General features: G+C 36.2%; 1 protein-coding gene across 5 annotated transcripts in view; it reads left to right on the forward strand.

The window, feature by feature from the left end:
• The window catches only part of IQCH (IQ motif containing H), a 206262-nt gene that overhangs the window by 67719 nt on the left and 119921 nt on the right, over positions 1-18622 (forward strand). For 4 of the 5 annotated variants that reach the window (XM_032417799.1, XM_032417800.1, XM_032417801.1 and 1 more), the window contains exon 1: positions 7983-8100. In XM_032417799.1, the coding sequence (XP_032273690.1) occupies positions 7983-8100 (118 nt within the window). Of the gene's footprint in view, positions 1-733; positions 855-7971; positions 8101-18622 lie in introns of those variants that run through there. The other variant, XM_032417798.1, reaches the window with a different exon arrangement.

Here is an 18622-nt window from a genome sequence, read left to right on the forward strand (position 1 = left end):
ATAATAAAAGCATTTAATGACTTTAGAAAAGGTAATCATCTACTGTAACTGATCTAGATATCAGGTCTTTAACTCTATCTGAGATTTTCAAGAGTCCACTCAAAGTTCATTTTTAACCTATTAATGTTGACTGATACATTTACCTTTTTTTAACCTTTTGTTTGTTTGTTTTGTTTTAGAGGGAGGGGGAGAATCTTAAGTGGGGCTCCATCTCACAACCCTGAGATCATGACCTAAGCTGAAATCAATAGTCGGACACTTAACCAACTGAGCCACCTAGATGCCCTTGATACATCTATCTTGAAATTCTCCCAGTTCGCTTGTTTTTGTTTTTTTTTTTTTACTCTCACAACTCTAATATGTATTTCCTGGGAAATTCGCCTGTACAAAACTTTGCTGTATTCAAAACCTCTTCTGTCAAGATTTAGCACTTTTATATCGTAGTCATTAAAATTGAACAAAATCTTAATAGTTCCTTTATTAACTACTACAGTGACTTTGCATAGTGGAAATCACAACATGTTAATTGGATTTAATTAACTATTTTAAATTACACAAACTGACAGTAGACAATAGCACAGGGTACTCAGGAGCAATAAAACTGGAGCTGCTATCACTACTTTATTAAAACTTAATGAAACTATTCATAATCTTATTTATTGTTTACAAGAAGAAAACTGTGTTCATTTTGAAAGCAAAACTCTCTGCTGAAAACAAATTTTTGATTGTCTAGGTGAAGGTTCAGAAGTTAATAAAAGGGTCTACCATATCCAACCTCACAGTTCTACCAGCCTCTCATCGCACGGATCCCTACTTCACGCCCATACCTGTCCTACAAGCAGATGCCAGGAAAGGTTAGTGATTCAACGACCATTTTATGTGCTTAGGAATCTACGGGAAAGAGCATTGAGGTGGGCTAGGGGGCCTGAGTTTGAATTCGGGCTCAGCCACTTATTCTCCTAGGTAACCTCAGACAAGTCGGGGTCTTCACTCTGGCATGAGTTTGCTCCTCTGTAAATCAGAAGGTTGGACTAGACAATAACTAAAGTCCCTTCCACCTCTAAAACCCATCATCTTACAGATTTAATATTGATTGAGATGTTGGTGTTATTACGTGTTAAAATTATTATTGTGTTTATGTGGTATTATTAGAATTTTTCAAGTTTCTGAGCAGATAGTTTCTGATGCTATTCTGGTAGCATTTAAAAAATTTATTTCAATATACTATTATACAAAAATATGAAGCCAGAATTAATGTAAATGGCATTTAAACCATGCGTGTCTCAGTCTAAATTCTAGTGTTCGTGAAACCAGTGGATTTCTAGTTTTTAAACAAAAGGTCATATCATCTTCATCTCAGTATCCCTAGTATCCAGAACCATGTTGGTTGAATGAATAAGTAAATGAATGACTAAGGACTGAGTGTTTCTCTCTGCTATTTAATTTAATTGGCTGAAGTGTTGAAAAATGCCTAAGTGGATCCCCTTTTGTATCTCAAATATAACCAAGTGACATGGTCTTTAATTATTCCCATCTTACTTTCTATCTGTTGTCTGGAATAGTTTGGACCTAAAGTGTTCCCAAAGGTTCTCTTGGTCCTTGGAGATATAAAGTTCTCCATCTTGTCTGCTGTCCACTGACCTACTGGAGGAAGAACAGCAGAACTCAGGAGAACCCAGCATCATTATATGTCCCTTAATGTGTGAAGCTCACAACTGTAACTATTACTTTTCTAGTTATAAACCATTGTTGTTCGGAGATCTTTGTGACATATGATTTTACTTAGTTTACATATTTACTCCCTGGGAATACGGAATGACTCCAGCAGAGTTCTTGCTTAAGTACCATCTTCTATTCTTCCTGGATCAAATTAAGATGAATGAAATAGTGAATGAATGAATGAATCAATCAATCAGTGTCCACTTTAGCAATAGACATAATGAAAAAAATTGCTGCAAAACAAAGGTGAATCTAGAACCATGGCAACTTGACCCAGGAAAAAAATCACATTTTCATCCCTCAGTGATCCACCAGAGAACACATGGCCTGCCATAATATTTGTAATTAATCAGCCAATTAGTCAACATACTGTGCAAGGTAATAGAAACGTCAGGAAAGCTCAAGCCACAGAAATGTGGACACAGTGTCTAGATTTTTACATGTTCCTGATGCCCTTAATGTCATCTCAGGTTCACACAAGTCCAGCCAGAGGTGAAGGATTAACAACACCCAGAAGAGAGAGTTGTTTTGGAAAATGTAGGATGAACTTCCTGACTTTTTCTCGAATTATCTTGTTACATTCAAAAAAGAAAGCAAGCTTTTTTCTTTTTCTTTTCTTTTCTTTTCTTCTTAATGGTTAAGAATATATGTCTCACAGTACACAAACCAAACTTTCAGGCTGTGTGTGACCTCTGGCCAGTTGCTCTCTGGTCTTGATTGATTAATCAACTCCAGACTCTACAAACAAGGCAGGCCTGACCTGGACCTTCCCTCCATTCTCTGTTAACTGCTTTCTCTACCCTCCAGCACATGCCCTTCCCCTGCTCCTCTCCAGGCCAAGCACATTTTCATATGGACCTTCACAAGTGCCTCTATCTCTGCCTGGAAGCCCGGAAAAATCACTTCCTTAAGCATCTGTCTTTTCCTTCATAGATGATCACGATTTGTGACTCAATTATTGTGACTTTATTTAACATCTTCAACCCTCCTAGAGGCTCCGTGAGTTCTCTCTGGCTCATCACTGCATCCCTAGCCTCCAGAATAGCTCCTGCCATGTAATAGGCACTTAACAAATATCCATTGAATGAATGAACGTCTATTCCCTAATCCATTCCACTGGAAAGTAAGAGTGTTATGAAAGTTTAATGAGACAATGGTGTTAAGGGATAATTTCCCAAGACAGGTAAAATCATGGATCTCATACAAATTTAAAATGAATGCATGTCAAATATTTTATTTATTTAATGCGTTGATTAAAAAAGAGATCTGTAGGGGTCCCTGGGTGGCTCAGTTGGTTTAGTGCCCAACTCTTGGTTTTGGCTCAGGTCATGATCTCTTGGGTCTTGAAATCAAGACTTGGGTCAGGCTCCACGCTCAACGGGGAGTCTGCTTAAAGACTCTTTCCCTCTGCCCCTCCCCCCACTTGTGCTCACTCTCTCTCTCAAATAAATAAATCTTTAAAAAAAAAGAGAGAGAGAGAGAGATCTGTAGAATGTCACAACTGGTTTAAAAGAGACTCCAAAGGACACATATTTATAGCTCAGGAATATTAAAATAAATTTGCAATTAGATGCAAAATTGACCTTTCTGTGGGAAGGAAGAGTGTCCCTTCACCAGGCAGAATTTATTTTCAAGTCTATAGATAAGAATTACTTGCATTAGTATCAGTTTTTTTGTTTTTTTGTTTTGTTTTGTTTTGTTTTTTACAAATTAACCTTAATCTCTACAGAGTTGTGAAATAACTCTGTCAAAAACTAGGTCCAGATAATCCCTGAAGGCTTCAGCATTCCATTCAAAAGGTATCCAGTAATCTCTTTTGCTTTTTCCAAAACTTAAACAAAAATATTCTTACAGTCTTCCACCATTTTGATTAAAAAGATTTCCAAAAAAGAAAAAAAGTCAAAAAATAAGGCTAATCTCATTAGGTTTGTCCTGATTATTTACACAGGTGCAGCAAGATCTTAAGTTTGCTCTGCTGGAAATTTTCATAAGGAATCTCAGATTGAACTTTTAAAATCTTCTATTATTTGCTATCTTTTTTTTTTTTTAAAGATTTATTTATTTATTTGAGAGAGCGAGAATGAGAGAGAGTATATGAGAGGGGGGAGGGTCAGAGGGAGAAGCAGGCTCCTCGCTGGGAGCCCAATGCGGGACTCGATCCCGGGACTCCAGGATCATGACCTGAGCCGAAGGCAGTTGCTTAACCAACTGACCCACCCAGGCGCCCTATTATTTGCTATCTTAAGGCTAGGAAATCAAGCCCAAGAAACTCTGCCCACCACATTTCAACTACGGGACCTATAAATTTGGGTAATTTCCTCTTTTCTAGAGGTGCTCCAAATATCCTAAGGTTCTTGGGCCTGGACATGACCTTCCTACCACCTGCAAGAATGGAAACCCTATAAGCCATGTACCAGGCCAGGTTTTCTGGAAGACTTTGTAAGCATTGGCTCCATAAAGTCAACCTTAGTTCTTTAAAAGTGACTTGTCATTCGTGATTAATAAGTATCACTCTTAAATATGAAATTCCAGACAAAGTCTTTGTTGTGTAAGTGATTTTTCCAATTATATCTTAGTAAAAGGAGAACAGATTTTTATTGAAACTATCCAAGTAACTATATTGCCATGAAAAGTAAAGAGACTCAATGAGAGTTTCTCAATTTGGGAGATGAGGGGGAGCACATTTAAAGGATTAGAAGTTTGATTTCCTTATTTCCTAGAAATCTTAAGAATATTCAATTTACATAAGCACTTATTTCTCTCTAAGTCCATCTGAACAGAGCTCCTTTAATTTGAGACTTTACAGTCTAATTTATTAATACCATCTGGAGACAGGAAAACATTCTACATTCACAATGAGAGATAAAGGCCTTTCTGAATTACAGATACATAAAAATACAGATACAAACAGAGCTTATAGCTTCAACTCTACAATTTCAGCTACAGATGAAAAATAAACACAGAAACACACCTACTGGTCCAGATACCACCTTCTTTGCGGGCATGACATTCCTAGTTGATTTGAGCTCAAAATACACAAGTGGACAAGCAAAAGACTAACAAACTATATTCTCTATTGTCCCCTCACTCAACAGGGAATTAGATCTCTATAAGACATTAATCCATTTATGGAGATCACCAAATTCCCAGTCACTGTAGCTACCAATAAGGAATAACTTAGCCATACATGAACCAAAAAGAAAAACAAAACAAAAAATTAATAGGGAGTAATACTAAAATCAGAAAAACAGACAATAAAGTTCTATTGCCACTTTGAATTCGCCTGGGGGTGCTAAGAAAATATATGCCTGGAATATGTTCCTTGTGCGGTGCATCGTTTCTGACAATTTCAGGTGAATCTTCTGCTCATCTTGGTGAGATCTCCAAGATTATTAAAGGCCAGATATATTTTAAAGCAAAACCATGACTCTTATACAACTATAAAATGGAGACATCAAAGATTTTATTGAACTCATTGATTAAATGAGGGAATCAGTAGGATGTTACAATTGGTTCCTAGGAGAATCCAAACAAATCAAGAATAGTGAAATAAACTTGCAAATGGACACACGACTGGCTTTTTGGGGGTGACGGAAGCATCATCCCTCTGTGTGACAGAGTTTATTTGCATGCGTATAAAATAAGAAATATTTGCACTGCTTTCAGTTTTCTATATATTAACCTTAATCTCTAGAGAATTGTAAAATAGACTCATCAAAAACAAAGGCGATTATAGGGTCAGATAACTTCCAGAGGTTCCAGCATTTCAATGAAAAGATACCCAGCCTCTTTTGCTTATCCCAAAGTCTTAACTTTTTCCTTCCAATGGTAAACGTACACACATGTGTTATCTAAAATTAAGTCAATTGCTCCAACCAGTACTAAAGCAAAGGTTAAAATCATGCTTACATTCTTTGGGATTCTCTCTGAGTGCAGTAATGAAAATATACTGAATTAGAAGGAGCTCTGTTTTTCATATCTGCAAGTCAGGCAGAGTTCTTGGAAATGGGATTTGATATTTAAGGGTGGAAAATAGTTGTGAGGACACGGAATTACTCTTAATATTTTAAGGTAGTTAAATCTAGTGTTAGAAAAGTTAAATCCTGAAGTCCTAATTTCAAATGGGGCTTAAAGAGTTGTACTCTGGATGAGCAGTTCTTAAATTTAAAAGTATAAAAGATTGACCTGGAGGGTTTACTAAAAAATGTAGATTACTGTTATGTCCTAGAAGCTTCAATAATACAGATTCCCAGACCCTGACCTCAGAAGTTTGGACAGGCCCAAGAGAGGGCCCAGAAGTCTTCATTTTTAATAAGAAATTCTCCCCCCGAAATGATTCTGCAGTAAGCAAACTGAAGATTTCTCTTTGGAATCATTGTTTTACAAGTCAAGTCTTCTCCAGCTCCCCAATCCCTCAGTGATCCTTTCTCTGAATTCGTGTAACACTAGACTTTAGCATCCTTAATAACAACATAACATCGTCATCGAGGGCCTCAGGCAAACAGAAACCATATTTGTTCCCCTTAGAATCTGTGTCAACTTCTTCAACTTGGTTCAACTCGGTACATAGCTTGCAGATGAGGATTTCCTTGAGACCCAGAGTTCCTTACTTTCCTTCCTATTACATGAGAGCAACAAGAAGCTGAAGCCCTATCACAAGTTCATTTCACATCCTCCCTGAGTTTCTGGGTTTCTGGCTTCAACACACTAGATCCACCTTAATGAAAGCATTGCCCTGACAGAAGGCTTTGCTCAATTATTCATTGATTCATTTATTTGTTTATTTAACGGTCTCTTGTCCTTCAAAAGCCCTGGTACCAGGGACACCTGGGTGGCTCAGTCTTTAAGTGTCTGTCTTTGGCTCAGGTCATGATCCCAGGGTCCTGGGATCAAGCCCCGCATCGGGCTCCCTGCTCAGCGGGAAGCCTGCTTCTCCCTCTGCCACTCCCCCTGCTTGTGTTCCCTCTCTCTCTGTGTCTCTCTCTGTCAAATAAATAAATAAAATCTTAAAAAAAAAAAAAAGCCCTGGTACCAGCCATGCTGACATAGTATGAGTTCTAGGGATTGTAAATTAGGTTCGTTAATACTATCCATGTTGCCCAGTTACACTAAATTCATCTATTTGAGCAATCACATCTTCTGGTGACGTGAGAAATGTCTAAAAATAACTTTCTTTTGTTGTTGTTGTTTTGTTTTGTTTTGTTTTTAGAGAGAGAGATTGAGAGCGGAATGTGAAGGGCAGAGGGAGAGGTAGAGAGAGAATCTTAAGCAGGTTTCACGCCCAGCACAGAGCCCAATACCGGGCTCAATCTCACGACCCTGAGATCATGACGCGAGCCAAAATCAAGAGTCAGCTGCTTAACCAACTGAGCCACCCAGGCACCCCTAAAAATAACTTTCTTTTATAAAATATGACTCATTGTAACAACAGGAGAATAGATACAAGCACATAGATTTTTTTTTCTTTCAGAACAAAACCTCTCCTTAGTATGAAGACTGTGTACTTGATTTCTCTGAATTTTAAAAAGAATAACAATATTATCGATCGTTGAAAATGTTAAGTATAAAGAAGTTTTAGTTTGCACTGAAATTATATTTCTACCTTAAAATGAAATTATCTTTTTTTTTTAAGATTTTATTTATTTATTTGTCAGGGGAGAGAGAGAGAACACGAGCTGGGGGGGGCGCGGCAGGCAGAGAGAAGCAGGCTCCCCGCTGAGCAAGGAGCCTGATTTGGGGCTTGATCCCAGGACCCTGGGATCATGACCTGAGCTGAAGGCAGATGCTTAACTGGCTGAGCCACGCAGGCACCACGAAATTATCTTTTTTTTTTAAAGATTTTATTTATTTATTTGACAGAGAGGGAGAGATAGCGAGAGCAGGAACACAAGCAGGGGGAGTGGGAGAGGTAGAAGCAGGTTTCCCGTGGAGCAGGGAGCCCGATGCTGGGCTCGATCCCAGGACGCTGGGATTATGACCTGAGCCTAAGGCAGACGCTTAACAATTGAGCCACCCAGGCGCCCCACTCCGAAATTACCTTAATACAAGTTTATTTCATAAAACCGCTATGGGAAATGCCATTTTATCTTGGGTTAGAATATTAGGCTTAAACGAACGTGTACTATAATGGTTTCTTCATGCAAAGGATTAAGGCACTAGATGTGCTCTCACAAATAAGAAGACTATTCGTCTAGATCTCAGACTTTATAGAAATGCTTGGAGTTAAAATCATATTCTAACCTTCCTTCCCAGGGATTTTAAGTATGATTGAACGAGGACTGATTCCACCAACAGCAAAGATTACCTTTCAGAACCCACCCATTATACCGAGAGCAGCTCCTCTGCATAATTTTGATGAAGCACGTAAGATCCCAGCTGCCGGTAAGACAGCCCTGCCTGCATGCTTAGCTGGGGATACTCAGGAATTACTTCCCACCTAAATCTAGTCTTCCAGTATCCAACGTTTATCTTCAATGATAGGACAAGATGAAAGCTGTAACGGTTCTAAGTTTCACTTGACTGAATAAAGTAACTTTAGTCTCTTTCTTGAATACCTACGCACAGCCTGTTGTGTCAGAAGGTTGGTATTTTCAAGGGGCTTGCAGCTTGGTTGGGAAAACAAGACAGATAGAACAAAGATAAATAACAATACAAAGAAGCATAGAATAAAAACCCAATAGATGTTAAAGTCTAGTGCTACAGGTGTTCAAAGGAACAGTTGTGGAGGGGCGATGTAAGAGACTTCAAAGAAGAACCTGGATGAAATAGGGTGTTCAAGAAAAGTGTCAACCTGTGATTCTACGAACTACTTGCAGAAGCCCAGGCAAGCCATTTACTTTCTCTGGGCTCCAGCTTCCCCAGTTATAAAATGAAGGGCTTTGGGCTAAATGAACTCATCTGTTCAACAAATATTTGTTGAATGCTTGCTGTATCAAAGGTAGCTTTTAAGGGCTGGGGATCGAACAGAGAATAAGTCAGACAACATTTCTGCCCCCATGGTGCTTACATTCCAGTGGCAGAAACAGATAATAAGCAGGTGAGTAAATGAGAATTTGAGCTAGTGGTCAGTGCTAGAGATTAAACAGTATGAATGAGAGAATGGTAAGGAGGTGGTCACTTTGCTTCTAAGGGAAGGGTCAGGGAATACCTCTCAGAAGATGTATGAGGCTTGAGTTGAGGTACAAAGGATCAGAAGAAGCCAGTCAGGTAAAGATCTAGGAAAAAGCATTCCAGATATAGGCCAGCACAGATACAAGGGCCTAAGGACTAAGGAGGGAATGAGCAAGGCTGGTGTGGCTAGAGAGCCAAAAGCCAGGGAGAGAAGGGAGGAGATGAGGCTGGAAAATAGAGAGGAATGACATGACATAACCTGGAGCGGAGACTATGAGTTGTCCTCAATATTCATTCTTCCCTATTTCCACAGTAATGGAGTCGTGCGTGGGCACATGTCAGCTTAGCTAAAGACAGTATTTCCCAGGCTTCCTTTCAGCTAGGTGTGCCCTGTGACCAGGTTCTGGACAAAGAGGATGGAAGCGGAAGTAGGAAGGGAAACTTCTGGGCTGAGCCCATAAGAGGAAAGGAGCATGGTCTCCCCCTTTCCTTTCCCCTCTGGCTAGCTGGAGGCAGATGTGATAGGCAAGCACGTGAGAGCCATAGGGGGAACTCTGTGTTCCATCTCCGAGTCTGGCAGAGCTGCCCTACCAACCTGGGACTGTCTTCCTTCCAACTCTTGTGTGAGAGAGAATAAACTCTTAATTTGTTTAAACCACTCTATGTATTTTAGGATCTTTCTCTGTAAACATCTTTCACTACAGCAGAACTAGCATGGCAGCCTTTCAAACCATGATGAAGAGTTGGATTTAACTAAGTACAACAAGAGCCCACTAAAAGGTTTAAACAAGAGGATGAAGTGATCTGATTTATATTTTAATAAGACCATTCTGACTGCTTTACAGCTAATGAATCATAGGGAAGCATGAGTGGAAACAAGAAGGTTAGTTAAAGGCTATGTCTATAAACCATATGAGAAATGACAGTGGATTTGAGGAGGTGTCAGAGGATATGAAGAGAAGTGAAAAAATTCAGGTAGAATTTTGGAGGTAGAGCCATGATGGCTGGCTGATGGATAGGAGGGAAACAGAGACATTATGGATAAATATGTATAAATGTATGAATGAATTATGTATGAATGTGCCCCAATTTTGTATCCATTCTACTGTTGATGGGAATTTCATGGTTTATAGTATAGGGCCATTAGGAATACTACTACTATGAACATTCTCATACATGTCTTTTAATGCATATACATATGCATTTCTGCTGGATACATATCAAAAAGTAGAATTGCTTTGTCATAGGGTATACATATGCTCAGATTTAGTAGATCTTGCCAAACGATTTTCCAAGGTGGTTAATTCTGATTTATTTTCCTACTAGCAGTACATGTGAGTTCCAGATAATATATATCTTTGTCAACACTTGATTTCAGTTTCATGTCTTTTTTCTTAAAATTTTTTTATTGTTACATTAATCCCCATACATTACATCATTAGTTTTAGATATAGTGTTCCATGATTCATTGTTTGTGCATAACACCCAGTGCTCCATGCAGAACGTGCCCTCCTCAATACCCATCACCAGGCTAACCCATCCTCCCACTCCCCTCCCCTCTAGAACCCTCAGTTTGTTTTTCAGAGTCCATCGTCTCTCATGGTTCGTCTACGCCTCCGATTTCCCCCCCTTCATTCTTCCCCTCCTGCTACATTCTTCTTTTTTTTTTTCTTTCTTAACATATATTGCATTATTTGTTTCAGAGGTACAGATCTGAGATTCAACAGTCTTGCACAATTCACAGTGTTTACCAGAGCACATACCCTCCCCACTGTCCATCACCCAGTCACCCCATCCCTCCCACCCCACTGGAGGGTATTATGCTGAGCGAAATAAGTCAAACAGAGAAAGACATGTATCATATGACCTCACTGATATGAGGAATTCTTAATCTCAGTTTCATGTCTTTTAAAAATTTTGGCCCTCCTGATGAGTTTGTTGTGGTATCTCTTTGTGGGTTTAATCTTCACTTCCCTGATGACCAATAAAGTTGAGCAGGTTTTGGTAGGTGTATTCATCCTTTGAGTATCTTCTTTTAAAATGTGATTTAAGACTTTAACCTATTTTTTGAAAAATGGGTTTTCTTTCTTTTTCTGGGTTATTTATAGGAATTATCTATACATTCTGGATTCTAATCTTTTATCAGTTATATGTATTGCAAATAATTTTTCCTACTCTGTTTTGGCATTTCATTCTCCTACTGGTGTCCTTTTTTAATGGAACTTTTGATTTTGAGATCATTGTAGATTCACATAGAGTTGCAAGAAATAATACAGAGAGATCCCTTGCACTTTTAACTCAGTTTTCCTCAATAATAATGTATGGCAAAACTCTAGTGCAATATCACAACTGGGATATCGACACAGCCAACATACAGGATATTTTTCTCACCAGGAGGATATCTCGTGTTGTCCTTTTATAGCCACACGCACTCCTCTCCCACCCACACCCCTTCAACAATCCCTGCCAACAACAGTTTGGTCTCCATTTCTATAATTTGATCATTTTAAATATGTTAAATAAATGGACGCATGCATCGTGTAACCTTTTGGAATTGGTTTTTGTTGCTCAGCATAATTCTTGGAAGATTCATCCAGATTGTTGTTTATATCAATAGTTTGTTCCTTGTTATCGCTGACTAGTACTTCATAATATGAATGTAGCACAGATGTTAAACCATTCACCTATTGAAGGATATGTGGTTTGTTTCCAGCTTGGGGCTATTATGAATTAAGCTGAAAGTGCACTGGATTAACTGACTCATATGCCAATAACAGAGTATAGAAAGGGGAAAAATAGAAAATTTACAGTTCAGAAACCTGGCAAACCCTACCTTAACCAAATGACCATGGTTAATATCACCAGGGATGCCATGTCGATAGCCTATGTCCTCTGATATGATGTGATATGGAGGGGACTTCACCTCTGTGGTATTCTGCCTAAAACCCCATAACCCCAGTCTAACTATGAGAAAGACATCAGATAAACCCCAACTGATGAAATTCTACAAAATACTAATACTCCTCAAAACTATTAAGGTCATGAAAAATAAGGAAAGACTGAGAAACTGTCACAGACCAGAGGAGACTAAGAAGACATGATAACCTAATACACTATGATATCCCGATCAGATCTTGGAAGAGTAAAAGGACAGTATAAAAACTAGTGATATCTGAATGAACACTGGAATTTAGTTAATAGTGATATACCAATGATGGTTTCTTAGTTTTGACAAATGTACCATGGAATGAAAGTTGTTAACATTAGGGGAAATTAAATGAGGGTATACAGCAATTTTCTGTAAATCTAAAAGTAGTCCAAATTTTTTTTTTTTAAGTCAAAAATAAATGATAGGAAAAGGCATCAATTTAGTGTAAATTTAAAATTAATAAAAAGGAGACAGATGGGGAAAAAAATACACCATGCAAAAAATAATCCAAAAAATCTAGATTGCCTGTATTAATACCAGACAAACAAGACACAATGACAAGTATAAAGAAGGATATCAATGATAAAAGGGCCAGTTCAGCAAAAAAGACATAACAATCCTGTGTATGTACCTAAGAGCAGAGATTCAAAATACTTGAAGCAAAAATCAATAACAATATAGATGACTTGAACATTATCAAACTATTTTAACATATCTAAGGAATTAAAACAAAGAGCAGAATGCTCATTCATTTCAAATGCATATGGAACTTTCAACAAAATAGACAATATTCTGGACCATAAAAAAATCTTAACAAATTTAAAAGAACTGAAATTATACAAAATAGTTCTCTGACCATAACATAGTTAAATGAGAAATGACTTAGAGAAAACTATCTGGAAAATTTCCCAAATACTTGCAAATTAAAGAACATACTTTTAAGTAACCCAATGGTCAAAGAGGAAATCACAAGGTTATTCAAAAATCTTTTGAATTGAATGAAAATAACAACACAATATATCAAAATTTATAGAATGCAGCTGAAGTAGTATTTATATAAAAATTATAGCATTAGATGTTTATATTAGAAAATAAGATAGATCTGAAATTATCTAAGTCCCAACTTTAAGAAACTAGAAAAAGAAAAGCAGAAAGAAGGAAATAATAGAAATGAAAGTAAAGGGCAATGAAATTGAAAATAGATAAAAATAGTATTATTTTATCTATTTTATTTTATATTTATTTTATCTTATACTTATTTTTTATTTAGTATTAAATATAGCAATAATGCTATAAAATGGTATTACTTTATCTATTTTATTTTATATTTATTATGTTTTATTTAGTATTATTTTATCTATTTTATCTAAGTAGTATTTATATAGAAAATCATAGCATTAGATGTTTATATTAGAAAGCAAGATAGATCTGAAATTAATTATCTAAGCCCCAAATTTAAGAAACTAGAAAAAGAAAAGCAGAAAGAAGGAAATAATAGAAATGCAAGTAAAAAGAACTGAAATTAAAAATAGATAAAAATAGAGAAACTTATTGAAATCAAAATCTGTTTCTTGGAGAATATCAACAAAATTCGTAAACCTCTAGCCTAACAAAGGACTACCAAAGATAAAAAGAGATAAGGCACAAACTACCAATACCACAACTGAAAGAGGAGACATCATTACAAATCCTATAGACATTTAAAGGATGATATGAGAACATTGTAAATAGCCTTATGACCATAAATTGGACAACTTAGACTCATGGACTAACTCTTTGAAAGACAGATACTACCAAAGCTCACTCAAGAAGAAACAGATGACCTAACTAGTCCTTATCTATTAAGGAAATTTAATTTGTACTCAAAACTTTCTCAGAAAGAAAACACTAGTTCCAGATGGCATCCCTGGTGAGTTCTACCAAACAATTAAGAAAGAAATATTACAAATTCTACACAAATTCTTCTAGAAAATAGAATAAGAGAAAACAGTCTTCAGACCATTTCATAAAGCCAGCATTACCCTGATATCACAACCAGACAAAGACATTAGAAGACAAGAAAACCATAATCTGTTATTCTACATGAAAAGAGATGTAAAAATCCTTCACAAAATATTAGCAAACTGAATCCCACAATATAAAAAAAGAATAATATATCATGACAATGTAGGGTTTATCCTAAGAATGCAAGACTGTTTCAACATTTAAAAAATCAATCAGTGTAAATCATCATATTCAAGAGACTAAACAAGAAGAGCCATATGACCATCTCCATCTCAATACATAAAAATAAAATAAAATGCAACAGCCATGAAACAATAATACATTTTTTAAAAAAAAACTAAGGAAACTAAAAATAAAAGGGAATTTTCTCAGCCTCATATAGGGCATCTACGGCTAAAATCATACTTAATAGTGAAAGACCAACTGCTTTCTCTATAAGATCAGGAAAAAGGCAAGGATGTCCACTCTTACCACAGCTATTCAACATTGTATGGAAGGTCCTAGCCAATACAATGAGGTAAAAAAAGAATAGAAAATAAAGAAATTAAACTGTCTCTCTTTATAAACAGAATGATTACTACATAGAAAATTTGAAAGATCTACCCAAAAAGATAATAGAATAAAGTTCAGCCTGGTTTCAGGATACCAGATTAATATATAAAAATTAAGGGGCACTGGGTGGCTCAGTTGATTAAGCGACTGCCTTTGGTTCAGGTCCATGATCCCAGGGTCCTGGGATCGAGCCCCGCATCAGGCTCCCTGCTCGGCGGGAAGCCTGCTTCTCCCTCTCCCACTCCCCCTGATTGTGTTCCCTCTCTTGCTGTCTCGCTCTCTTTCTGTCAATTAAATAAATAAATAAAATCTTTAAAAATATATATATATAAATTAATTGAATTTCTATATACTAGAAATTAATAATTGGAAATTGAATTTTTAAAAACAATACCAGCATGCCTGGCTGGCTCAGTCAATTGAGCATGTGACTCTTGATCTCAGGGTCATGAGTTTGAGCCCCATGTTTGGTGTACACTTTACTTAAAACAACAACAACAACAAAAACAATGCCATTAAAATAATACCAAATAATTACTTAGGCAGAAAACTAAAAAATTATGTGCAAGATCTGTATACTGAAAACTCCAAAATGTTAATGAAAAAAAAATTCAAACAGACCTAAATAAATGGAAAGGTAAGCCATGTTCATGGATTTGAAGACTCAATATTGTTATGTTAATCATCCCAAAGTTGTCTATAAACTCAGTGCAATCCAAATCAAGATCAATAGAATATTTTTGTGGAACCTCACAGGCCAATTCTAAAATTTATATGGAAAAGCAAACATGGTACAATAGCCAAAATAATTTTGAAAAAGAAGAGTAACATTGGAGGATTCAAGTTCTCTGAGTTAGTATAAAGTTATAGATATCGAAACAATGTGCTATTAGCAAAAGGATAAATACAGAGATCCATAGAGCAGAATAGAGAGTTCAGGAGTAGCCCTACACATACATGGTCAATTGATTTTCAACAAGGATGCAAAGGCAATTCAATGGAGAAAGGACAGTCTTTTTCAACAAATGGTGGTGGAACAATTGAAGATAGATATATAGAGAACTTTGACCCATACCTTGCACCACATATAAAAATTTACTCAAAATGGATCATAGAAATAAATGTAAAGTCTAAAACTAAGAACTTTTAGAAGAAAACAAAGGGTGAAAACTTTTGTTTCCTTGGATTTCTTAAATACCACAAATTCATAAGAGTAAAAAATTAACACATTGGACTTTATCAAAATTTAAAACTTCTACTCTTTGAAAGACAATATTAAGAAAATGAAAAGAAAAGCTACAGATTGGGAATTCATATTTCAATACACATACCTGATAAAAATTTTTTGTCCAGAATATATAAAAAAAACTCTCAAAACTCAATAAGGAAACAAGCAATCCAATAACCTAATAAACAAAGGATTAAAAGAGAAATTTTACCAAAGAAGATATATGGATGGTAGATAGATAAGTGAAAGCATGCATAACATCATTAGTTACTAGGGAAATACAAATTAAAACAAGTCTTAATATATTTAAGATAATTGAAAAATGCTTGGGGCGCCTGGGTGTCTCAGTTGGTTAGGCATCTGCCTTCAGCTTGGGTCATGATCCTAGGGTCCTGGGATCGAGCCCCACATCGGGCTCCTGACTCAGTGGGGGTCTGCTTCTCCCTCTCCCTCTGTGTTCTCTCTCTCTCTTTCTCTCAAGTAAATAAATAAATTCTTTTAAATATATATATGTGTATATATACACATATATATATATTTAAGATAAATGAAATCATGCCATGCTTCTTGTCTAACCAGAATAGTATGAAACTAGAAATAAATTACCAGAGAAAAAGTGGAAAATTCACAAATATGTGCTGATTAAACAACATGCTCCTGAATAATCAATAGGTCAAGAAGAAATCAAAAGGCAATAAAAAAATATCTTGAGACAAATAGAAATTGAAACACAACATAACTTATGGGATGCAAAAAAAGGCAGTTCTAAGAGAGAAGTTTATAGCAATAAACACCTACACTTAGAAAACAGAAAAACCTCAAATAAGCAACCTAACTTCATACCTCAAAGAACTAGAAAAAGAAGAACAAACTAAGCCCAAAGTTATAATGAAGGAAATAACAAAGATCAGAGTGGAAATAAACAGAGACTAGAAAGACAAGAGAAAATATTAATGAAATGAAGAGCTGGTTTTTTTGAAAAGATAAACAAAATTGACAAACCTCTAGCTAGACAAACTAAGAAAAAAGAGAAGATTCAAATAAAATCAGAAATGAAAGAGGAGACATTACAAGTGATGACATAGAAATACTAAGGATCATAAGAAATTACTATGAACAGGGGTGCCTGGGTGGCTCACTTGGTCAAGTGTCTGAGTTCAGTTTAGGTCATGATCTCAAGGTCCTGGGTTTGAGCCCCGCATTGGGCTCTGCACTCAGTGGGGAGTCTGCTCCTCCCTCTCCCTCTGCCCCTCTCCCCACTCATGCTCTCTCTCTCTCTCTCAAAGAAATAAGCAAAAATTTTTAAAAAAAGAAATTACTATGAACGATTATACACCAAAAATTAGATAACTTAGAAGAAATGGATAAATTCCTAGAAACATAAACTTACCAAGTTTGAATCATGAAGAAATAGAGAATCTGAAGAGACCAATTACTAGTAAGGAGATTGAATGAGTAATCAAAAACTTCCCAGGAAAGAAAAGTCCAGGATCAGAAGGCTTCACTGGTGAATTCTACCAAGCATTTAAAGAAAAATTTTTACCAATCCTTCTCAAATTCCTTCAAAAAATAGAAGAGGAGCACTTCCAAACTCATTTTATAAGGCCAGCATTATCCTCATACCAAAGCAGACAAGAAAATAAAATTACAGGTCAACATTCCTGATAAAGGAAAATGCAAAAAATCCTCAATAAAATATTAGCAAACTCAATTTTACAACACACTTAAAGGACCATACACCATGATCGATTGAGATTTATTCCTGGATGCAAGGATGGCTCAACATATGCTAATCAGTAAGTGTAATATACCACATTAACAAAATGAAGGATAAAAATCATGTGATCAACTTAATGGATACAAAAAAAGCATTTGACAAAATTCAACATCCTTTCATGATAAAAACTCTCAATAAATTGGATATAAAAGAAATTTACTTCAAGATAATAAAAGCCATATATGACAGCCCACAGCTAACATTATACTCTATAATGAAAAGCTAGAAGTTCCTTAAGATCAGAGACAAGATAAGGATGTCCACTCTTGCCACTTTCATTCAACATAGTTCTGGAAGTCCTAGCCAGAGAAATTAGACAAGAAAAAGAAATAAAATGTATTTAATCAGAAGGGAAGAAGTAAAATTGTCTCTGCAAATGATATATTCTGTATAGAAAACCCTAAAGACACCACCAAAAAATGGTTAGAAGTAATAAATGAACTCAGTAAAGTTGTAGGATACAAAATCAATATACAAAAATTAGTTGCATTTCTATACACTAACAATGAACTATCAGAAAGAGAAATTAAGAAAACAATACCATTTACAATAGCATAAATAAAATACTTAGGAATAAGTTTAACCAAGCAGGTGAAAGATCTGTATACTGAAAACTATAAAATATTCATGAAGGAAATTGAAGAGGACAGAAATAAATGGAAACAGATTCCATGTTCATGAATTAGAAGAACTAATTTTGAACTTTTTAATTTATTTATTTTTAAGATTTTGTTTATTTATTTGACAGAGAGAGACACAGAGAGAGGGGGAACACAAGCAGGGGGAGTGGGAGAGGGAGAAGCAGGCTTCCTGCAGAGCAGGGAGCCCGATGAGGGGCTCGATCCCAGGACCCCGGGATCATGACCTGAGCCGAAGGCAGATGCTTAACAACTGAGCCACCCAGGTGCCCTAGAAGAACTAATTTTGTTAAAACGCTATACCACCCAAAGCTAACTATAGACTTGATGCAATCCCTATTAAAATTCCAATGGCATTTTTTACAGAAATAGAAGAAACAATCCTAATATTTATGTGGAACCACAAGAAACCCTGAATAGGGAAAGCAACCTTAACAAAGAAGAAAACTAGAGATGTCACACTTCCTGATTCCAAACAATATTACAAAGCTTTAGTAATCAAAACAGTATGGTATTGGCATTAAAAACAGGCACATAGATCAACGGAACAGAATAGAGAGCCCAGAAATAAAACCATGTCTTAATGGTCAATTAAGTTTCGACAAAGGATCCAAGAATACATAATGGAAAAAGGATAATCTCATCAACAAATGGTATTGGGAAAA

The sequence above is a fragment of the Phoca vitulina genome, unplaced genomic scaffold, assembly GCF_004348235.1.
Source record: "Phoca vitulina isolate PV1807 unplaced genomic scaffold, GSC_HSeal_1.0 scaffold20, whole genome shotgun sequence".
NCBI classification, from domain to species: Eukaryota; Metazoa; Chordata; class Mammalia; order Carnivora; family Phocidae; genus Phoca; species Phoca vitulina.